Source organism: Carassius auratus, unplaced genomic scaffold (assembly GCF_003368295.1).
Source record: "Carassius auratus strain Wakin unplaced genomic scaffold, ASM336829v1 scaf_tig00011339, whole genome shotgun sequence".
NCBI lineage: Eukaryota > Metazoa > Chordata > Actinopteri > Cypriniformes > Cyprinidae > Carassius > Carassius auratus.
The window spans coordinates 1-23854 of NW_020524194.1; the positions used below are offsets into that span (position 1 = coordinate 1).

The following is a 23854-nucleotide window of genomic DNA, read 5'->3' on the forward strand; positions in this document are numbered from 1 at the left end:
GCAGTAATTTCCGCAAAAGGAGCCTCAACCAATTATCAAGTGCATAATTAAACCTGTCTTTGAACATTTATGTTTTGTATCTCTTTTTTTGATTGATCTTTGAGAAAATATTCAACTTTTTTTTAGATACTGAATTTTTAATTTTCCTAAGCTGCATGTCATAACCATCACAATAAAAAAAAAACTCTTGAATCTAGAATATAGGAAAGTTTTTTGTTTATTTATTTATTAAATTACAAAGATAATAACTTTTCCATGATATTCAAAAAAATTTAAGATGCACCTGTAAATGTGATATTGTTATGAAAGTTGCTGACCATCCAGACCTACATTAAACTTTACATCAGGATCAGTTGAAATATCATAATTCGGCTGTGTCTTTTTGGTTCCCTAAATTAGATGCATTTTATTCAAGGGTGTTTTTCACCTCAACCATTGACCCAATCACGCTTAAATCATTTTATACACTAAAACTATGTGTTTGTGACCTGCCCCATCATCCACCTTATAACTGGAGAACGCGTGTCGACCCTGAGACGAGTTTCATTTAATAAAGGAGGTGATGAACATCTGCGCCCTGTTCGATTACCTGCCAATAAAGCCCAGCCAGCCACGCGCTCGTGAGTGGAGGCGCGCGTCTTCTCTCTCTCTCTCTCTCTCTCTCTCGTCTCTCTCTATCTCTCTCTCTCTCTCGCTCTCTCTCTCTCTCTCTCCCTCCAGAATTCAGAGGCGCTTTTCAGAGTGTCAAACCAGCTCGGTGGAATAATGTCTTTGAAACACTATGAAGAAGAGACTCTTCCAATAAAACGTTTAAAAAGGCGCCTGACTGGAACAACTCTGTTTGAAGTTCAAACCATCATACTCGAGAAACACGCGAGGATGCGCGCGGCAGTTGGAATCCTTTGTGCTTTGACGTTCCTGGTCTCGTGCATCCATGGCGCGAGAGTTGTGAGTGGTAAGTTTTAGTTTATTTAGTATGAAGCTATTTTCATTCATATAATTTATTTAAGAATTTAAACCAGTGAGAAAATATTCCTTTATTTGTGGTAAAATTTTGCTCGAAGGATAGCTATTAGTCGAGTTTAAAGGGTAGTTCAGACAAAAATATGATTTAATAATCTTCAGATTGTCTCAAACCTGAATGCAGAATGACATCCTCAGTCACCATTCACTTTCACTATTGAAAATATGTGTAAAGAGATGGTGACCAAAACTGCAATTATCCATAACATCATAAATTAACTTTTGTGTTCCGCTGAACAAAGACATATATGTTTGAAACAAGGATCAGGATGAGTAAATGATGACATTTTGATTTTGTATGAACTGTCCCTTTGAGTATTATTTTCAACCCACTGTCACACCACAGTCTGTATTAAAAGTATTAGTGGTTTTTAAATTATATTTACATAGCTTTCTCTTACCCAGCTTTGTTCTCAAACTGATTTTCTGTTTGTTTTTCCGTAATTTTTCATAATGCTCATTCCTATTCACCTCTACTACTTTATTTTATAATTTAAGTATCTCTCAAAACTATATGATTCTTTTATAAAATCTTACACATCAGCTCATAGCTTTCTCTTCCCCAAAGTTGATTTGTCTTGAAGATCATTCTTGAAGCTTGTCTCCAGCTTGGCTTAACAAAAAATGGGATGAAAACAGAAAATGATTATGAAAGAAAAATGAGAGAGATTGTTAGAGATAAAATAGATTTGCCATATGCATATAAACTAAAAGGATGCACAATGGGGAATTGAAATTGAGCAGTTCTTTGAGATGAGATTGGGGTTTAACAAAAAGTGACTAGAAAGAGGAAATTTTGAAGAACGGAACTGCCAGAACATTCCATGCTGGAAGGAGTGAAACTGTGCTACACAGACAGGAATTGAGGAGGAAAGCTAAGGAAATTGGTAGAGAAAATGCTGAGTCCAGTTTTCTCCCAGTTAAACCCGGCCCATTACTAGGCTCAGATTGATGATATAGCAGATCTGGACCAAGCAATTATTTAAAGTACCTCCCGGGCAGAGAGCTAATGTTATTATTAGACTTTTAACAGTCTGTGTATTAATCACAGTTCTCTTTGCTGGGCCTATTAGTGCATCTTAAGTGTTCTCTATAATAGAAGTGCTTTGTTTATGATTTAATAATAATTCCATGCATTTTCCTCTTAGCTGAGCCTTTAACTCAGCATCCTTTAAACATCCAAATCTCTATCTATCTCTCTGTATATCTCTCTGTATATCTGTCTGTCTGTCTGTCTGTCTGTCTGTCTGTCTATCTATCTATCTATCTATCTATCTATCTATCTATCTATCTATCTATCTATCTATCTATCTATCTATCTATCTATCTATCTATCTATCTATCTATCTATCTATCTATCTATCTATCTATCCTCTACTGGAGCAAATGTTATGCAGAACAAGAAGTTGTTAAAAACACTTCATTTTGTGTCTTCAGGTCAGACAGTGTGTCAGGGCACTTCCGAGCATCCATGCTATAAGATCGCTTACTTCAGGGACGTGTCGAGTCGTGTTGCATTCTGGGAGGCCAAGCATGCATGTGACATGGATGGCGGTTCATTGCTGAGCATTGAGAACACTGCAGAGCAGAAGCACATTGAACACCTTCTGCAGGAACTCAGCGTCTCCACTTCCACCGGTGCTTCCAGCGGGTCGGGCGTCACAGACGGAGACTTCTGGATCGGGCTGACACGGGTGGAGGACGAAAACGCACAGGAGCATGGCAGCTTCGCCTCGTGTCCTGACCTGTATAGGTGGACAGATGGAAGTGTCTCACAGTTTAGGTGAGATGTGACTGATCTTGGGCCTTTTCAAAGAAGAAATTTACCTCAGGTAAACAGTCATTAAAATGAGCACTTCTGTTGTACAGAAACTGGTATGCTGATGAACCATCATGTGGAGGAGAAGCTTGCGTGGTGATGTATCACCAGCCTACAGCTCTCGCTGGGCCTGGTGGGCCGTATCTTTATCAGTGGAATGATGATAGGTGCAATATGAAGCACAATTTCATCTGCAAGTATGAACCAGGTTGGTGATTTGCATTGTGAATTTTTTTATATGACTGTCAAAAGTACTAAAGTGGTTTAGCTTACAATGTCTGTTTTATTCCGAGCAGAAAGTTACCTGGTAAAAGTTCAGAGTGACACGCCTGGAGGCCCTGATGTCGGTAAGCAGCTAGGTGTCAAATCTGTCATCATTTGACTTGAAGAGTTACGGATGTGTTGATACTTATCTGGTAATGTGCCCTCCAGGTCTTAACTCAGAAGAACAAGAGGAAGGGAGAACACCTCCCGTTGATCAGGATGAGAACCCTCTACTTATAATGCCAGGGCCCTCAAGTAACATTAGATTTTAAATTATTTAAATGAATATTCAGTAAAGTATTCAGTAAATTAAAAAAAGGAAAATAAAATGATTGAGTCAGGATTATATTTTTGCAGTAGTCAACATTAAACCACAAATGCTGTCTATTGAGTTTCACTCATATTGAACCCAGAATACAACTAAAAATAAATGCCTGTATGAATATGGAAGCCGAAGTGTGTTTTTGTTTTCTCTCCCAGGTATGCTGCTAATATACGTGATTATCCCTACCATCCCTCTCCTCTTGCTGATCCTGGTGGCTTCAGGAACGTGCTGTTTCCAGATGTTGAGCAAGAGGTGAGCCATTAAGATCAAATCACTGTAAGCTCCGTCAGACGAATGCTAATGCGCTGTCCTATTATGCACAGTATCATCCAAAAACTGCGACACATCAGGAAGTCAGTGTCTCACTAACAGCCTTTGCGTCTTGATTAATCAGGTTTTCAGCTCACTAGCCGAGATCTGACACCATCCTCCGTTTTTCTCTCTAACCCAGAGGTTTTACCGTGATTAATTAGATTCAGCTGTTTATAACTGTGCCTGCCAAAACAGCTCAGCCCAAACTAATCACCATCAACACTGTTATTATAGTGCACATTTGGCATAAAGGGGGAGGTGTTTGCCTGACACATTACGTCACACTACCTAAGAGACAGAGTCCAACTTGACTTCTATTCCCATCAATATCTGGATCTGCAGGGAACTGCTGAAGCAAGCCATTCCCGTCCTCTGCCCCCCTCCCCTCAACACAAAACATGAAACACAGTTCATCTCCCTTTAACCCTCGGTCCGTGCTTGACAGGACATTATATAGTAGCTTATTTGTGTAATTTATTATGTTTATATGGCTGACGCCCCCACAGAGTGATGTCTTTTTAACATATTTCCGATCACTGTGGCAGACTCAGGGATCCTCAGACAATGCATTTAATCACTGGCAATGACTGAGTGCGCTCTGTACGATAAAAGGCTTCCTGGAGCGAGTTCAATGCTTTTGGATAACCGTCTTAACTCCTTAACAGATGATGCTACTGTTTTATGATGTTTGCCACTTGCTCTCATGATTAAATACCATCATAAGACCTAGAGGAGTCTCATATCAGCTGCTTTGGTGCGTGTTTCTTATAGTGTGTACCTTTAAATGTCTGGTCTTCCATGCATTGTGCTATTAAACTTTAGAGATTCACGTGGGGAAATCGGCCTGATTCACAATGCACAGACAAACAATCCATATGTCAAATATTAACAGATTACAGTATAACAGTATATATAAACAGATCTACTCATAGAGGGGTGCATGTTAGGGTGCATATTTCATAAAAAAATTAAAAATATGTCATCAGCTCAAAATAATAAATAATTTTATTTCATAATTTCTTTTTAACAGTAAACCACGGACCAAAACGAGTGTTAACCAATCAACTCTCTGGATCTCCAAGACGCCAAAGATAGACAGTGGCATGGAGGTTTAAAGAATCATCTCCACGATTCAAACAGCTCCATTTTTCTGGCTTGATCAGCAACATTCTCGTCTGGTGGCTAGTTTAGTGTATGATTTAATAATACTAGCTAAAAGTTAGATACATATTTGCATTCCTGTACAAATGTTGTGCTCTCACAAATTTCTTAAGTCTACAAGTTTCCTGCTTATTCCCATAACCGTCTTCTCCATTTCATCTTTCTTCAGAGAACCACAACCACAAAAAAAAAGAGGAATTAAGAGTTTGTTGTGACTGCGAATAGGGACACACAAACTGAAAAGAAATTAATCTCCAAAAGAGCATAAAAAGACAGCATCATAGGTTTTAGAGTAATGTGTCTCATTCAAGAAATGAGAGGCCTATTTAATCCCCAAAGTTTCTCATGCATTGCCAATAATGGCACAATATCATGTATAGTTATGTGCATACGATTAATAATTTGGTAGCAAAAACATCTGCAATCATTCTTTAAATGAACAGAATCATTGGCTTATAAAGTGAGTGTTATGCTCTGCAGCCTATGAGGATGTTGTCATAAAGAAAAAGATGAATTCATAAAAATGTACATATTTTTTGTATGATGTGACTGCAAAGCTGCCACTGTTATATATGCAGTTTTTTGCATGTGAATATTTTATCACCCCCTTTTACAATACTGCATATAGAAAATATCAAAGCTAAAACGTATTAAACTGGTTAGCAAAAGTGATATTGTATCAGATACCGAAATTAGTCAGTTAGTGAGCGTGAGTAACATTGTGTGTTTGAATTTGAAATGTGCTGTTAATACTTTTGTATATTTTGAATTGGACGTGTACAAACGGATTAAAAATATTTAATTGCGAAGATGTTTCAGTATGTTTTTATGGCTCTAAAGTCATACCGCGTAAATGCTTAATCACAAACAGAAACTCAAAGTGTTTTTAGTTACTGGATTTATTTTGAAATCTGTTTTGTGATTCATCACGGACCAAAAAAAGATCCTTATTGATAAACAGCTCTTAATGTGATTAGCAGATATTGAATATTAATAGCATTATCTTGTATTCACATACAACGAATTAACATCCTTATCTCTGCTCCTCAAACACTTTTGCAAGTTTCTTTTGAAAAACACACAGAATCAAGCTCATTTCTACAGATTTCCCCGTGGCAATTACACCATTTGTTTATGTGAAACACGGTAGTGGCCATGAATTTAAATAGACATGGCGATCAGAAAGCTTTCAGGGGGTCCAGCTGGAAGGCAGAGTTAGAGCCAGACATAAGACAAATGAACTGGACCGCATTAACACCAAAAAGATGTGGTACTTTGTATGCGATTTACCCTGGTCTGCAATTAGTGACAGCATAGACTTTAAAGCACTGCTAATTACGGAGCCAATTAAACTAATCAGTCCTCTGCTTCGACAGGAGAACTCGCGTCACACACTCAGGATCTGGTAATTATAGATATGACTGTAATCACTACTCTGGAGGCACAGGGTAGAATTAAAGAAACAAACCCTTTCCCATCTGGAGAGGGGGGTGATTTTAGCCTATTAGAGATACAACACGAGCATCTCATTCTCCACCCGAACAAGATCCAAACAGCTCTTCACATGGCTTTATCAGAACTGGAATAAAGGAGGTTATGAAAATTAATTAATTCATTTAATGTTAAAGAGTGTAGAAATCTATGGTAAAAAAAAAAAATAATAATTAAAAAAATGGTCAATAAATACTTATTAATTACAGTTTCACAGTAAAATTGTGTTAAATTCAGATTTGAATGTGAAAATTAAGTCATCTTGATTTATGGTGAAAAAACATTCTGTTTAGTTATGTACATTATGTATTTATGTACATATTATGCTGCTAAATTAATATTAATATTGCATTTTGGTGTTGTGTTACCAATACGATGTTATGTATTTGTGTGCATGTCACTGGCATTGCATATGATATTCTCAGCATAACACTTTGAGTCAAAAATTTAACTGGAAGATTAATAATACATTAACAATAATTAGTACACAGTAAAAATGATTTTTCATTATAAATAAAACAGATTTTTTTAAGTACCTTTTACTTCAAAAATTCACATTTAACTCAATGTGTTATTTTGTAAATTTTGCCTTTATTTTTTATTACATTTTTTTTTTACAGTGATATGCATGTGTGCATATAGTTGTAGTTAATTCACCTGAAATTGCATATAAAACACACAATGGGCATAGACATTGAGGGAGACCAGTACAATATTATAAGTACTGTTCAATCAATTTGTGTTTACTGATTATTCCATTTTTAATAAAAGCAGCCCTCTGCTACTATCTACTAGTATCAAACAAATCTGTCATAATTTGCTGCTGCATAAGCTTTAGCCAAATGTGAGACTGAAAAGCACTGCAAAGCACAAATGATTAACAATTTTGGAAGATGTTTTAATACACATCTCAAGATCAAGGTCACAAATGGTAATAATGACAATGTCTTTAGTTTTAAAAGTCACATCAACCAAGAGTTTAAAAGCATTAGTACATAATCTGAAAGCATTAAAGATAATTAGATAGAGCAATCAAGGCCTTATTAGTGCTCCTCACAACCTTTCACCCAGCGTGACATCTTACGCCCCTTACAGTAACTATCCCAGGTGTCCCTGCAGACACAAAGATCAACATTACCATTATGTCAAAAGCACACATGCACAACAGATCAATACACTGGATGTAATGCAGTGATAGACATAGCTTAAGGCCAGATTTCTAAAGGGACAAGCGACCTTTGTTAATCAGACAAATAAACTTTGTCAGTTGTGCCTAAGGATATATGCAGTGAATACTTGCCATGATTTCAGTCCTTCGGTTTTCACAATGAGCTTTGCACATTTAACTGAAGCCTTCAGGTCATCCTGAAGCAAATCTATCAAATGGTAAACATGTATAAACAAGAATGTAATATCAAAGTTTAAAAGCACAGATACAGTGGAGTCAAAAAGTCAATTTTACTTTTTTCCTGATTTTTTTGTATTTTTGCACTTTAAGTGAAATTGACTAGCAATTTCTGGGTGAAAACTGTTTCTGCACTAATTGTTTTGTGAGAATAACTTCTGAAGCAAATATTTATACAATACAATTAATTGTATTCATTTATTTTATTCTAAATACAATTTTGAATCAGATTTTTCAGACCCCCACTGTATTTCAGGCAGCAACATCCAAATAATGCTTGTAAATTTGTAACTAATAGTCCACTTAAATACAATTATTGTCACATGAAATCTATTTAAAGGTAATAAAGTACCTGAACAGGGAACTTTGCATTGGTTCTTTCCACCTGGAGTGCCATCTTCGCACCATTTGAAACTGTTAATCTGGAAGATCCCATAGTCTTTTCCAACATCAGCTGAACGCACTCTGTGGGTCTTAAACTTGCTTTCCCAGTAGGCCATGCACACGTCTGTTGAAATTAAGTTCGAAACCAAAGGGAATAAAATATATTATGACCAGTTTTATAATTCATTTTATGTTTATTGAAGATTTAATTAATACAATCAGATATGCCAAACACTGCAAGTCAGTACTGAAAATCCAAAAAACAAAAGTACCCACAGTTGCCAAGTGAGAATCCCTCAAATCCATCAAGTCCCTCATTCTTGAAGATACGGACAACATCACAGCGACCCAGCCTGCGGCTCTCACACGAGCACAGCCACATCAGACACAAGACCGCAATCGCCACCTTCATATCTGCACTGCTGCTCAGAAAACCAGTCAATATCTGCTATCTGAAGAGGAGTTCAGATGGAGGGTGGAAGCTGTAGAGTGGGATTATTTATAAGTCAAGTGAAAGGTTTGTGTCGCAACCAATTTTTCACAAGTGCATGGAGTTTGCAGTTGCTTCAGATATGGCTGCTGAGGCAATAACTGACTTTGGGCTGTTCTATTTTTAGTTCTAAGCAAAAACATCTATTTTATGTGCAGAGAAACTGTGTAAAAGTCTTGGATCAAACAAGATTGAACATAAGACAATATGCAATACTGGGGAAACCCAGTCATGATGTAGCTATAAAGAAAGCAGCATATATGTACACACACACACACACACACATAAAAAAAGTAAAAATTATTAAGCAGTTTAGATGTTTTATGTTTACACAACTTGCAGTTACTGAATTTGTTCATTCAACTAAAAATTGTAAGTTTTCACTGTCTCAACTAGCTCGAAAGTTGACTACACTAGATTATTTGTCCTCTCAACTTAAAAAAATGTGTTGAATCAATGAAGTAGCAATATCACGTTCTCAAAATCACTTTTCGCGAGATCTCGTCATTCTCATCATTCTTGTGAAGTCCATTGCAGACAGAAGAAGGTCGTCAGCCATACTGGTCAGCTTCTCCATGAAGCTTGGAAATTTTACCAGAATACAACTTTGGTAAGTTAAATATTTGTATTTATTGGCTTAACGTGTAAAATTACATTGCGCTGTCTTGCTCTCTCTCCCTCGCGCATATTAATCAAAATCAATTGACACGATGGTGTCGAACATCACTATCCAGTGATGAAATGTTTTCTGTGTTGTCAAATCTCTCAAAAGTTGTACAGTATTTGTTAACATAGTTAATGCACGGTGAAGTAACATTACCAAACAATGAACAGCTGTGTTTTTATAAACTAAGATAAACAAAGATTAATAAATATAGTAAAAAAAGTATTGCTCATGGTAAGATCATGTTGGTTAATGTTAACTATTCAAACCATATCCTAAAGTTACAAATAATTTACTCTAATTTAAAAAATACCCTGATGTTTAAATCATTTAAAATGAGAATGTAAGTGTGCTCAACCCATTTTTGTTTGTAAGAAAAAATTAGATAAGATTTCATATCGCAATATGTATCGCAGAAAAATAAAATATCGCAATGTCATTTTTTCCCAATATCGTGCAGCCCTAGTTTGCGTCTCCAATAAGCATTAATCCACAAATGACTTAAGCTGTTAACTTTTTTAATGTAGTTGACAGTCCCTCTGGGTTAAAACAAAAGAACCAGTGAAAATAACCAAACTTACCATCACTACTTCTGATCCGACAACCGATGCAACCGGATCTTGACTCTAGAATGATCGAGTCAATCGTTTGTTCGTTATCTGGCTCGACTCTGTGTTCATCTTCAGTTCTTTCTTCACAGCAGTTCAGTCAGTGTACTGTTTGAGTAAATGAATTACTCCGGGATATTGGTTTGTTTTAACTCAGACTGAGTGTCAGCCACATTAAAAAAGTTAACAGCTTAAGTCATTTGTGGATTAATGTTTATTGGAGACACAAACCGTTTCAAACAATTCAGTTCAAGAAGATCCTGTTACATCAAGTGATTTGTTCGCGAACCGGATATCACAAACTGCTTTGTTTTGAACTCTCTCTCACAATAGACATGGAAGAGAAGACAATGCTGAATAAAGACGTAGTTTTGCTATATTTGGACCAAAATGTATTTTCGATGCTTCAAAAAATTCTAATGGATCCTCTTATGTCACATGGACTACTTTGAAGATGTTTTTATTACCTTTCTGGACATGGACAGTAGATCGTACACACAGCTTCAATGGAGGGACAGAAAGCTCTCTGACTAAATCTAAAATATCTTAAACTGTGTTCCAAAGATGAACGGAGGTCTTACTGGTTTGGAACGACATGAGGGTGAGTCATTAATGACATAATTTTGATCATTGGGTGAACGAACCCTTTAACCTACAAATGCTTTGTAATTTTGTTATTCATAGTAATTTCCTTTTTCTCTTATTAGTCAACTGTTGAGGAAGAGGTGGTGAAGGAGATGAATTTTGGAATCTTGGTGTCCACAGAGGAGAACCCTGCAAACCTCCTCCCAAAGGAATTTATTGATGTGGCTGTGGTGTTAGAGGAGCAGTTTTTGCTTGATGTCAAGGAAAGAGCGCGTGTCAAGCAAAGAGGACGTGTCAAATGCTTTTGCTGTTTTAATGGGGCTTCTTTATGCCCTGAATATCACTTACCCCAACAAGGTCAAATATACATTTAAAGTACTCTAAAAAGTGCGGATGAAAATTGGTGGTGAGACATGTTCGGCCAGAGTTACGGAGTAAATTGTTACTCACCTTCATGTCGTTCCAAACCTGCAAGACATTCATTCGTCTCTGGAATACAAAATCTCTGAAATCGGAGTTTTTTGTTCATCCATTGACCGCCTATGCAGCTACCACTTTCAAGTCCCAGTAAGGTTATAAAGACATAATTTAATACATGCTTTGTTTGCGGAAAAATATCAATATTTATAAAATATTAATCTTATCAATCTCCAATGCATGTCCACGTTTTCAACAAAGCACTCACATCACTTCATAAACCTGAGGTTAATCCACTGGAGTCACATGGATTACTTAAATGATGTCTTTATTATCTTACTGGAGTTTGAAAGTGGTAGCTGCATAGGCTGTCAATGGATTTCATGAAAAATATCTTAATTTGTGTTCCAGAGACGAATTAACGTCTAGCAGGTTTTGAATGACATGAGTGTGAGTAATGACAAATTTCATTTTGGGTGAACTAATTGAGAAATGCTTTTTAATGATAGTTGAGACTTGTTATGAATAGTGACATGATATTTTATGGTTTGCCTTTCAACAGTTTTCTCATTTCATTCATTCTATATGGTTGTGCATACTCCATACTCATTTTTGTTTTGTTGAGCAGACAAAATGTTGTTTTGAGCAAATTATTTTCATGTGTCATGTTCATGAATTTGATTTTTTTTTAATTCGCACTTAATTCAAGCTGATGTTAATGTCATTACACTGACAAATTTTTATTCTCACATTTGACATTTTAACAAAAGCTTGTATCCTGTTTCTTTAATGTGGCATGACCGGCTTTGCCGTGCTGCTGGGCAGCTTTGTTGTTTGTCTGTTTTTGATGGTTGCTGTCTGTTCGTCTGTTTTAGTCCTACAGGTGGAGCTGTAGGCTAGCTGTAAAGGTTAATGGATGACCGGTTAAAAGAGGCCTTCCGGGTCTCCTTCTCTCTCTCCTCTTCAGGCGGCGGTCTGGGTGGCTGGTGGCAAGGGGCAAGGAACTCGACCGGAAGTTGAAGTCGGGTGGGGGCTGCCATCTTTTAGCAGAACTTCACTTGCGTTAGCATTCCCATTGACTCCCATTCATTTTGGCGTCACTTTGACAGCGAATAACTTTACATCTGAGGCGTTTAAAGACTCTGTTTGTCCATTATTTATTTCTAAAGATACACGACAATGTATAAAGGGCTCCATTACCTTCTATGTTACATTATGGCCCCGTATAAACAGTTTTTGTAAAAAATAGGCTAACGATTGCGTCATAACCACTCGGCTCTCTGTCGCATTACCGTACAGACAGGTGGAGAAGCTCGCAGGCAACTAACTTAATATGGCGTACTGGCGTTACATTTTAAAATACTATACAAAATAATTAATAAGATTACTTACTCCTGCTCACTCATGACAAAGAACTCCCCGCTCAAGCTCGCCGTCTCTGCAAGATTAACGTTGGCAGTTTGCACACACAGCTACTAGAAGATTTACATCTGGCAGACAGGTTGCTGACGTTGTCAAGCTTCGTTTGAGTCTGCGCGTCAGAAACGGAAGTGCTAAAAAACGCTAAAACTGGGCTTCATTTGTCTCAATTGAGTTCCAATGGGGTCGCTGTGTCCATTTCTTTTACTGTCTATGGCTGGTGGCTCCTCGCTCGTCGCACTTACCTCCTCTCACCACCTGTTTCATTCTACAGACGAACACTACACTTTTGGTTAAACCTTACACTTACTGATACCTTTTTATTCTTTTTGTTATATAAACACTCTTGGTTAAATGAAGTGGTCGGTGTGGTCTCTCCTTTCATGTTGTGATCACTGTCTGAGCCAAGTGGTCGTAACAAATGTGTTTTAATGTTTTTATTCAAGGAACAATTAATTCTACTCATTTATATACAGTATAACTTAAATTCAATTAATTTATATTTTTGTAAATGTTATAATAAATGTTGAAGTTATGATTTATTTGAGTTGAAGTTGATTTAACTAATAATTTTAAGGCAACCGTGTAAACTTATTGGCTACACTGTAAAAAATTATTTAGCAGTTTAGTTGTTTCAATGAATTTTTTTATGTTGACACAACTTGCAGTTACTGAATTTGTTCATTCAACTAAAAATTTTAAGTTTTCAGTGTCTCAACTAGTTTGAAAGTTGACTGAACTAGGTTATTTGTCCTCATAACTAAAAAAAATTTGTTGACTCAATTCAATAGCAATATCACGTTCACAACATCACTTATCGCGAGATCTCGTCATTCTCGTGAAGGCTGTTGAAGAGAGAAGAAGGTCGTCAGCCATTCTAGTCAGTTTCTCCTCAAAGTTTGGACATTTTACTAGAATACAACTTTGGTAAGTAAAATATTCGTATTCATTGGCTTAATGTGTAAAATTACATTTGTTGTCTCAGAAGAGTAAGTATGGTTTAAAGAGTCTTACATTCTGTATATAAGTTACTGTATGTAAATGTTCGTTTCGCGGCACTCTGAAGCCTCAAAATACAGGCGGTTCCACAGTATTTTCCTTATAAATATTAAAACAGATATTCCCCCATGCGGGACAGCGGAGCTGAACTTATGTGGAGAACAATAAAAATACAGTCTGTATGTATTATTTGAGCCCAGAGCTGCGTTAGAGACCGTTCAAACAGAGCGCGCGAGAGCTCATCGGATCACTGTATGGATTAAGAACGGCGGGAATAAAAAAAAGGAACTGCTCTTAACCTGACAGCGTAAGACATCCGTCAGAATATTCAACGATGAAAAATTTGGAGATAAAAAGAAGATTACTACTCGAACTGTGTCTTTTCTGTATTTTATAAGGGCAACGAATGAGCAGCACAGATGAGCACCTCCCTCAGAGTTCTTCTGGAGCGCGTATCTTAACGTTACATTTGATATCGCTGACATAAGCCCAGTGCTGATGATTATTTTACAGTCTACAGTTCAGAAGTTCTGAAGGTAGCGTTACAAACTCTTCTTTCAGTTTTCTGAAGTAACGTTAGTCATTCAAGTGCCTCACTAGAACCTAGAACCCAGTGTAATGCTGTGTGAATATCTGTTTTTATACAGTCTATGGTGAATATACGGTCACAAGTAAATTGCATGCGTTCAAATCTATATATTTTAGAATAAAAGTAATAATAGCATATATCTTGTATAAATAGAGATACAATAACGATCGACACAAATGTGTTAAATTTCCTTTTATTGTGTTATAATTATGTGTTGTGTCATTTAAAAGCATCGTCTGGATGGTATAGTTTGTCTATGGCATTTAATACAAACTTGTCAATACATTTGACTTTCTCTGTAAAGATTTATTTATATGTATGTTTATTATTTTACAGTGTTTTAACATGTTTTTGTATTTTTCATGTTTATGATATTTTGGGATGACTGAAGATTCAGCGCAGAATTCAATAATCCTGTGGATGGACCGCAGAGAGTCCTTTTGCAGTTATCCATCAAAATGCTATGCAGACATAATGGAAATGGTATTTACATTGTAGAGCTTGGACAAAGTTGTAAGTAAATGTATTTATTTATAAATGCACATCTATTGGAGTCTATATGCTTTACGATTGTAAGGCCCTGTTTAATGCATCACTTTGTTTTTATTAAAGCACACAGGCTCTGCGCAGGAATTCATCAAGGACATGACTGCTGGGATCACGCTTGTGGATGACCGATCTGAGCACCATCAGTCTGCAGTGATATGGTCCAGGTAATAGAAGAAGAAGAAATCTGGGTGATCTGGGGTTGTAACACGTTGTGGGGTTGTGTACTTTGTTAGACTATCTGGGACTGGGTCTAACAGAAATAAACTAATTCAGGTTTAAAACAACTTGAGGTTTAGTAAATGACAATTTTCTTTCTTTTTCTTTTTTGGGTGAACCCTTTACGGAAATGTAGATATTTGCATTGGAAAACAGCCTCAAAGTTTTAGAGAACATAATTTGACATTATTTTCCCTTCAGTTTTATTCTGTGAATTTTCTATAATTGGTATTTAAAATGTCTTTATAAAGTGTTGAATTTATTTTCATAAAACCACCAGAAACCCTGTTTTTGGACATAGCCATTCTTTATTATTTTGCTGAATACTGTTTTGAATCCTGAAAAATGTTCAGTGCTAGCATATTGGCCATTAGCAACTTTGCTTAAAGGATTATTTCACCAAGAAATTAAAATTAGGCCATGTTTTACTCATTCTCAAGGCACCCTATGTGCATATGATTTTCTTCTTTCAGACGTATCTGATCTGAGTTGAATTAAAAATTTTCCTGGCCCTTCCAGGTTATTTAATGGCAGTAGACAGGTGTGTTTTTTTCAATAGTCAAATAAAATGCATCCATCCATCAATCAAAACGTGTCTCACATGGCTCTGGGGAGTGAATAAAGGCTTCCTGTAGCAAATCGATGCGCTTTTTGTAAGAAAAATATCCATATTTAAAAAGTTGTAAACACTTTTTTTCTCTTCCACTGACTATCATACGTGCAAGCCTAATTTTGTGATTTTACTTCGTGATTGGCGTAGTGTTGTCTCTCCTCCACTCTTCCGTGTTCGTCACTTATCATCGGTGCATGCATGACCCATATGTCCTATTTTCATCCACCCGGAATGGCTCTCACGAAAGTGAGAGAAAAGGGTTTAAATATGCTTTGAATATCATTTTAAATATGTATATTTTTTTACAAAAACACATGGATTCGCTACAGGAGGCCCTTATTCACCTCTCAGAGCCATGTGAGGTACTTTTTATTATGAATTGATGCACATTATTTGACTACTTTTGGACTGCTGAGAAAAACACCCACCAATTGCCATAAATATTTTTTTTTATATAATCCGACTGGATTTGTCTGAAAGAAGAAAGTCATACACACTTACGATGCTATGAGGGTGAGTAAAACATACATGGGTTAACCAACCCTTTAAGGGTCATGCTTTACTCTGAACATGCAGTCCAACAGACTATTATTTAAAAGGAATACTATATTTTCTGATCATTGTATAAATGGTGTGACAGATTAGACTCTTAGAATTGGATTAAGAAAAAGAAAACTGAATATGTTGTATTGGTTTGTCACATTTTATGTCATTCAGAAATCATGTAGAATACCAGTGAAGAAAATAATTTCCCCCCATTTTTAGCATAGTTGGTTCTGGGGGTGTATTTTACACTTATCTTCCCATGGGATTTTAAACTATTTGTGTTCAGCAGAACAAATAAATTTGTACAGGCTTTTAACAGGTTAATACAGGAAGTCATTTGAATGTTTCTAAACGAAACCGTTGAGGAGCACCATTTACAGTTGACTTTCATTTTTGGTTAATTTTTTCAAAATATCTTCCACTTGAAGGTGAATTACAATTTGCATTTATTGGTAGCTGTGCTTTTAATAAAACACACAACTTTAATAGTGTATGTACATATGTGTGTTCATTTGTTATAAATGTATTAAGTGATGTAATATTTTTTTCTTTTCACAGCCATCCAGTGACATTAAGGATGTTGAGAAAGAAATTGAAGAGGGCATTCTGATTGTAACTGAAGAACAGCGATGTGATGTGCTTCCCAAGGAATAACCAACATTGGTCTCATTTGGACATCCTGTCATCACTGACATCTCCCATGTCCCCAAGGCATTTGGACTCCTAATGGGTCTGTATGCAGTGAACATCCACTACCTCCAGCGCATTAAATACACCATTGAGGCTCTGCAAAAACTTGTGAAGATCAGCTGCTCCCACCATGTGCTCGCTACAGCGGCAGGAACTGTAGGTGTGGGGGAGTGAATGTCCAGTGCTCTCTCCACCCTCAACACCACAAATAAGGTGTCCTTGAGCAAGGCACAACTTCTCCCTGGGCGCTCTCCAGGTGTGTGTTCACGGTGTGTGTTCACTGCTGTGTGTGTGCACTTTGGATGGGTTAAATGAAGAGCACAAATGTATGTCATGTCACTTTCACTTTTCAGTGTTCATGATGTGTCCATCGGCTCCACAGCACTCTTTTTAGAATGTACATTAAAGTTTATCATGTCATGACTTGGAATATGCATGTTCTCATGTAAACAAATGTTGTTTCACCTCTCATTTTCTTAAACAGTATGTACACATTTTCAGATGGGGGACGAGTTTGGAAATTTTCAAGATCCTTCTGATGTTAACACTTCTGTCTGGTCATGTTGTGCTATGAAATTTAGAATCTGACTGTTTAGATTTTTGTGCTTCCATGTGCATTCATTCCATTTATATCTTATTATACAGAAGTACAGTACACAAATTTTTTGTAACTAAGTGTGATATTATATACATATATCTTGGTTTCTCATTTTGACCATGACTTGCATTATGGTGGGGGGAGTGCAAGTGAACTTGTGCAGGGTTAATATGCAGAGTTCAACCTTCTGATTTTCATATTGAGTTATGAAATTAAAAACAATCCCTGTGGTTTTGATCTGATGAATTGAATTGCAACTATTTGTTTCTCAATCCCATGCCAATGTTATTTATTATACATCACACTTTCAAGTGTCGGTTCAGATCTTTAGACGTGTTTGTATTTTGCATTTTTTGTTTTGTTTATCAATTATCAGTTGATGTGTTGACAGCAAATTGCTTGTTCAATTTAAATGTGAATGAAAGTGTTGTCTCTATCATTAAATAAATTACATAAAAAAGTGTTTTGTCATCTTTATTTAAACATTTAAGGCAGTGGGCTAAAATTTGTTTATGATTATTGATCGAAGTAAAAAAAAAAAAAAAAATCCCTGTTGACACAACATGATTTAGTTGACTGGACTAGAAAATAATAGTCAAGTCAACTTAAAGAAATTTGTTACCTGGACTAACTCCACTCTAATTTGAAGTTGTTTCAACAAGAAATTTTTTGTCAAGATAACAAAAAAATTTTAGGCAGCGGGGTAACAAAATATTTTTAGTTGACTCAACAAATTCTTTTTTACAGTGTAGTTGTTACAACAAACTAAATGTATTTAAGATTAAGTTGAGTGAACTTAAAATAATTTGTTTCATATAATATAAAATTGAGTTGAGTCAACTTAAAATAGTTTGTTTCATATAATATAAAATTGAGTTGAGTCAACTTAAAATAATTTGTTCATATAATATTAAATTAAGTTGAGTCAACTTAAAATAGTTTGTTCATATAATATTAAAATTAAGTTGAGTCAACTTAAAATAGTTTGTTCATATAATATTAAATTAAGTTGAGTCAACTTAAAATAGTTTGTTCATATAATATTAAAATTAAGTTGAGTCAACTTAAAATAGTTTGTTCATAAAATATTAAATTAAGTTGAGTCAACTTAAAATAGTTTGTTCATATAATATTAAATTAAGTTGAGTCAACTTAAAATAGTTTGTTCATATAATATTAAAATTAAGTTGAGTCAACTTAAAATAGTTTGTTCATAAAATACTAAATTAAGTTGAGTCAACTTAAAATAGCTTGTTCATAAAATACTAAATTAAGTTGAGTCAACTTAAAATAGTTTGTTCATATAATATTAAATTAAGTTGAGTCAACTTAAAATAGTTTGTTCATATAATATTAAAATTAAGTTGAGTCAACTTAAAATAGTTTGTTCATATAATATTAAAATTAAGTTGAGTCAACTTAAAATAGTTTGTTCATATAATATTAAAATTAAGTTGAGTCAACTTAAAATAGTTTGTTCATAAAATACTAAAATTAAGTCGAGTCAACTTAAAATAGTTTGTTCATAAAATACTAAAATTAAGTCGAGTCAACTTAAAATAATTTGTTCATAAAATACTAAATTAAGTTGAGTCAACTTAAAATAGTTAATAGTTAAATTAAGTTGAGTCAACTTAAAATAGTTTGTTCAGAAAATATTAAATTAAGTTGAGTCAACTTAAAATAGTTAATAGTTAAATTAAGTTGAGTCAACTTAAAGAAGTTTGTTTAGAAAATATTAAATTAAGTTGAGTGAACTTAAAATAGTTTGTTCATATAATATTAAAATTAAGTTGAGTCAACTTAAAATAGTTTGTTCATAAAATCCTAAATTAAGTTGAGTCAACTTAAAATAGTTTGTTCATATGAAATTAAATTAAGTTGAGTCAACTTAAAATAGTTTGTTCATAAAATATTAAATTAAGTTGAGTCAACTTAAAATAGTTTGTTCATAAAATATTAAATTAAGTTGAGTCAACTTAAAATAGTTAATAGTTAAATTAAGTTGAGTCAACTTAAAATAGTTTGTTCATAAAATATTAAATTAAGTTGAGTCAACTTAAAATAGTTAATATTAAAATTAAGTTGAGTCAACTTAAAATAGTTAATAGTTAAATTAAGTTGAGTCAACTTAAAATAGTTTGTTCAGAAAATATTAAATTAAGTTGAGTCAACTTAAAATAGTTAATATTTAAATTAAGTTCAGTCAACTTAAAATAGTTTGTTCAGAAAATATTAAATTAAGTTGAGTCAACTTAAAATAGTTTGTTCAGAAAATATTAAATTAAGTTGAGTCAACTTAAAATAGTTAATAGTTAAATTGAGTCAACTTAAAATAGTTTGTTCAGAAAATATTAAATTGAGTCAACTTAAAATAGTTAATATTTAAATTAAGTTCAGTCAACTTAAAATAGTTTGTTCAGAAAATATTAAATTAAGTTGAGTCAACTTAAAATAGTTAATAGTTAAATTGAGTCAACTTAAAATAGTTTGTTCAGAAAATATTAAATTGAGTCAACTTAAAATAGTTAATATTTAAATTAAGTTCAGTCAACTTAAAATAGTTTGTTCAGAAAATATTAAATTGAGTCAACTTAAAATAGTTAATATTTAAATTAAGTTCAGTCAACTTAAAATAGTTTGTTCAGAAAATATTAAATTAAGTTGAGTCAACTTAAAATAGTTAATAGTTAAATTGAGTCAACTTAAAATAGTTTGTTCAGAAAATATTAAATTGAGTCAACTTAAAATAGTTAATATTTAAATTAAGTTCAGTCAACTTAAAATAGTTTGTTCAGAAAATATTAAATTGAGTCAACTTATAAAGTTAATAGTTAAATTAAGTTGAGTCAACTTAAAATAGTTTGTTCAGAAAATATTAAATTGAGTCAACTTAAAATAGTTAAATTAAGTTGAGTCAACTTAAAATAGTTTGTTCAGAAAATATTAAATTGAGTAAACTTAAAATAGTTAATAGTTAAATTAAGTTGAGTCAACTTAAAATAGTTAATAGTTAAATTAAGTTGAGTCAACTTAAAATAGTTTGTTCAGAAAATATTAAATTAAGTTGAGTCAACTTAAAATAGTTAATAGTTAAATTGAGTCAACTTAAAATAGTTAATAGTTAAATTAAGTTAAGTCAACTTAAAATAGTTTGTTCAGAAAATATTAAATTAAGTTGAGTCAACTTAAAATAGTTAATAGTTAAATTGAGTCAATTAAAATAGTTTGTTCATAAAATATTAAATTAAGTTGAGTCAACTTAAAATAGTTTGTTCATAAAATATTAAATTGAGTCAACTTAAAATAGTTTGTTTATATAATATTAAATTAAGTTGAGTGAACTTAAAATAGTTTGTTTATAATATTAAATTAAGTCGACTTAAAATAGTTAACATCATTTTTTACAGTGCACACGCACACACACATATATATATACATATATATATATATATACACACACATATATATATACACATATATACACAGACACACACACACACATACATATACAGTGCAGCGCTCTATAAATCAAATATACATTGGTTTTATAATTTTTTTATTCAGAAATTTCCATACAAGTTGTAATATCTATAACACCACAAAATTAAAACAAAGTATTTTTATCTGTCATCCAAACATCCGGAAATCTTGAGGAAAGATGCGGAGACCAGTTACAATGTGGAAAACTGTTGTGAAAAAACGGCTCCTTCGTGCAACCTAATGTGCAATTAACTGACAACAACAGCAAAGGAAATGGAGAAGATGAGAATGTGTCAACAAACAGCTCAAACGGCCGCTGTGCATAACCACAAACAGCCCTTAGAAGGGAAGACCTGCTGCTTGCTTACATATTATTTATCATACTGCAGGTGTGCATATTCTACTTCTTGTAAAACTGGCAAAAGAGTATCAAAAGTGCCAAAAATACCAAACTTGATCTGACATCAGCTAGAAGATAAGTGACAGCCCTTTATAAACAGCACAGATATATAAGGTATCTTGAAATTCATGTTTGTAAACATTATAAAATGGCAAGTTTGTGTGCTTATGCAAGACATAATTTTTATTTATTTATTATTACTTATTTTAACTAGGTGGCAAAAACATTATTGTAATAAATTAATAAACATTTTACTGTATTACAATTAAATTATCAAACTAAATACATTATTAATATTGTAAAATATTAAATGGAAAATACAAATACAAAAAAAACACCCACAATCTGCTTGAATATTTCAAAATCTGTTTGTGTATCACTTGTTACTTTTTTTAATGTAATCATTTATTCAGTTTAGTGTGTCCAAAACCTTCATTAATTAACGTGTGAATAAACTGTGCTTTAGAGAACCTAATGTATGTTTTAAAATGAGTATCTTAAATATTTAGTCAATAAGAAATAAGTACATAATAACAGAATAATAGTTGGATGAAAGAGCAAGGTCCCGTCTCATTGACTGAACAGCGGCCCCTGCTGGAGGAGGATGGAAGGGGCTTCAAAGTTCACAGCTTGTCCCTTATTCAAAACCAGCACCCTGAAGGAGAAACAAAAGGTCATAAATACCGAACTGGAATACTTGATGTTTAATGACAGGATGAGTCACTTGTTACATAAAGGATTGTTGCTCCTGACCTGTCAGTGTGCATGACTGTGAGCGGATTCTGAGTGAGCCACAGTACAGTGCAGTGTTTAAACTCAGTGTGGATCAACTGTTGGACCAGGTCCTCTGTTTCTAGGTCCACACAAGGCAGAGCCTCTTCCACAAGCAGGATTCTGACCCTTGCAAGCAAGGCTCTGGCCAAACAGAGCAGCCTCCTCTGGCCAAAGCTGTCACAACACAAAAACAGAAAAATATTTAACCCATAACAACCACTTGTTTGTTGTGCCGGTACACAAAGGTTGCCATAGAGAAAACTATAATGTTTCATGAGGTAATAAAACAGAGCCACTGTCCAGATCTGGACTCATGATTGATTCCAGCCGGAACGTGAATCATTTCACGCTGCAGTTCTTCTTCATGCCAAGCAAGCAGCCCTTATAACCAATTGCGGCTCAATTATTTATGTTTACAAAATTCACTTAATAGAACTTTTTAATAATTAAATGATAAACTTATGTGTGATTCTGTTTTTTTTTATTGATTTAATGTTTTACTGATTTTTATTTGTATGAAAATTATAAACAAAATATTTTATATTTAACAGATTATTTAATATTTAACTTTAATTTTGTTGCAGTTGAAAACATTTTAATCTACTTGTTTATTTACTGACCAGGACCAAATTTTTAACACACAATAAGCAGCCTTTTCAGTTATTTGTGATCCTGTTCCTTGATTGTATTAATTAAATGTTTTATTTATGTTTATTTTTGTTAATAAAATAAATATGCAATATATTTAATGGGTGTCATATTGTATAAAAGGTTTTATGTATTTCATATACTAATCACCAAGGCATCACCCAGGCTGGACCCAACTTCATATTTTATATTGTGTATTATAATATATTCAATTTCGTACTTTCCCAAATTATGGTACCCAATTTGCAATTTCTAATGCATATTGTTGACATTTTATATCAAATAAATGTTATGATTCAGTAAAATTAATAAACAGACCACCTGGACCTTGAGTTGAATATCTACAATAGGTTACTATGTTTTCTACATCAGCCATTTATTTAACTATATGAAGATGGACTATATTCTGGTATATAAACATGTAAAATTGGCCCGAGGGATCCAAAGATTGTTTTCCCACACACCTGAAAGCGAGGGAGGTCCTCTGTACAGGGTGCAGCAGCTGAGCAGGCAATAGTCGAACACGCTCCTTCAGATGGCAGAGCTCCAGAGCCAACCACACCTGTGCTTCAGTATGCAGAGCAAACGGGTCCAGGTTAGCCCTCAGGGTACCAGAGAACAGTACTGGAACCTGTAACACACAGAACACCATAACTCATTAGAGACTTCAATAATTGGATAATGCTTGTTACTGGCGGAGCCTGGGTAAAGCTAGTTTAACATTACATACAATATTGGAGAGCATTCCTTCTACCACACCCAGTGAAATAGTTCTGTTACCTGTCAACACTCCTTCGCCTCCGGTCTTTGCTGTGGCTGGATTGAGCTAGATCGACATCCATTCTCTTCTATGCAAATGTAAAATTGTTTGACTAACCTGAGGAATGATTTGCAGACGGCTACGAAGGTCAAACAGACCCATGCGGGCGATGTTTATATCATCAATCAGCACAGCGCCGCTCCTGGCCTCCACTGACCGGAACAGACTGCTAACCAAAGCATCGGTGTCGCTCTTCCCCCTGCTTACAACCCCAATCTATAACAAACAAAAACCACCCTCAGGTTTAAATACGGATGTATTCAATGGGAAAATAAAATAAATATATAAGTATATAAGTATAATCAACAAATTTTAAATAAATTATTTAAAATGAATACATTGTCCTATAGAAATGTAAATCTAATAACAATGATAGTAAAATATTAGTAAAAGTATTATTATTATTATATAAAATAATATAGCAAATATAAATGAATGATTAAAATAATACAATTGATTTATTTTTACATGAGATTAACATAAATAATAATAACAAATAAAAATGTTGAATAAAAATACATATTGATATTGATTATTATCTGTATAAATAAAATTTAATGAT

General features: G+C 34.1%; 3 protein-coding genes and 1 long non-coding RNA gene across 4 annotated transcripts; 2 read left to right on the top strand and 2 right to left on the bottom strand.

Moving 5' to 3' along the window:
• Positions 1–817: 817 nt before the first annotated feature.
• LOC113073082 (chondrolectin) lies at positions 818–5362 on the top strand. Its single transcript, XM_026245988.1, has 7 exons — positions 818–955; positions 2461–2806; positions 2893–3050; positions 3139–3189; positions 3275–3361; positions 3587–3683; positions 4774–5362. The coding sequence occupies exons 1-7, from the start codon at positions 880–882 to the stop codon at positions 4856–4858; spliced, it is 900 nt and encodes a 299-aa protein (XP_026101773.1). The 5' UTR covers positions 818–879; the 3' UTR covers positions 4859–5362.
• Positions 5363–6966: 1604 nt separating this feature from the next.
• Positions 6967–8663, bottom strand: LOC113073083 (lysozyme C-like). The gene is made up of 4 exons (XM_026245989.1): positions 8461–8663; positions 8153–8308; positions 7696–7771; positions 6967–7508 (listed from the first exon to the last, which is right to left on the bottom strand). Exons 1-4 carry the CDS (start codon positions 8594–8596, stop codon positions 7439–7441), a joined length of 438 nt encoding a protein of 145 aa, XP_026101774.1. The 5' UTR covers positions 8597–8663; the 3' UTR covers positions 6967–7438.
• A 5746-nt stretch (positions 8664–14409) lies between these two features.
• On the top strand, positions 14410–16496 carry LOC113073080 (uncharacterized). Its single transcript, XR_003280449.1, has 3 exons — positions 14410–14468; positions 14568–14668; positions 16438–16496. It is a non-coding gene; the product is annotated as an uncharacterized LOC113073080 (long non-coding RNA).
• A 4213-nt stretch (positions 16497–20709) lies between these two features.
• Positions 20710–23508, bottom strand: LOC113073084 (multidrug resistance-associated protein 1-like; the record flags this gene model as incomplete). Its single annotated transcript, XM_026245990.1, has 4 exons — positions 20710–21705; positions 21804–21998; positions 22937–23103; positions 23350–23508. Coding segments are annotated over 4 exons (606 nt in total), but the record flags the coding sequence as incomplete, so codon positions are not given.
• Positions 23509–23854: the final 346 nt, after the last annotated feature.

Bases quoted from the DNA above. Each gene is read 5' to 3' on its own strand.
- LOC113073082 (XM_026245988.1), top strand. From the start codon at position 880: ATGCGCGCGGCAGTTGGAATCCTTTGTGCTTTGACGTTCCTGGTCTCG. The intron at 2,807-2,892 runs GTGAGATGTGAC...TCTGTTGTACAG, and splicing joins GGAAGTGTCTCACAGTTTAG to AAACTGGTATGCTGATGAAC. The intron at 3,684-4,773 runs GTGAGCCATTAA...TCTTTTTAACAG, and splicing joins TTCCAGATGTTGAGCAAGAG to TAAACCACGGACCAAAACGA.
- LOC113073083 (XM_026245989.1), bottom strand. From the start codon at position 8,596: ATGAAGGTGGCGATTGCGGTCTTGTGTCTGATGTGGCTGTGCTCGTGT. The intron at 7,772-8,152 runs GTACTTTATTAC...ACCATTTGATAG, and splicing joins ATGCAAAGTTCCCTGTTCAG to ATTTGCTTCAGGATGACCTG. The intron at 7,509-7,695 runs GCAAGTATTCAC...TTGTGTCTGCAG, and splicing joins ACCGAAGGACTGAAATCATG to GGACACCTGGGATAGTTACT.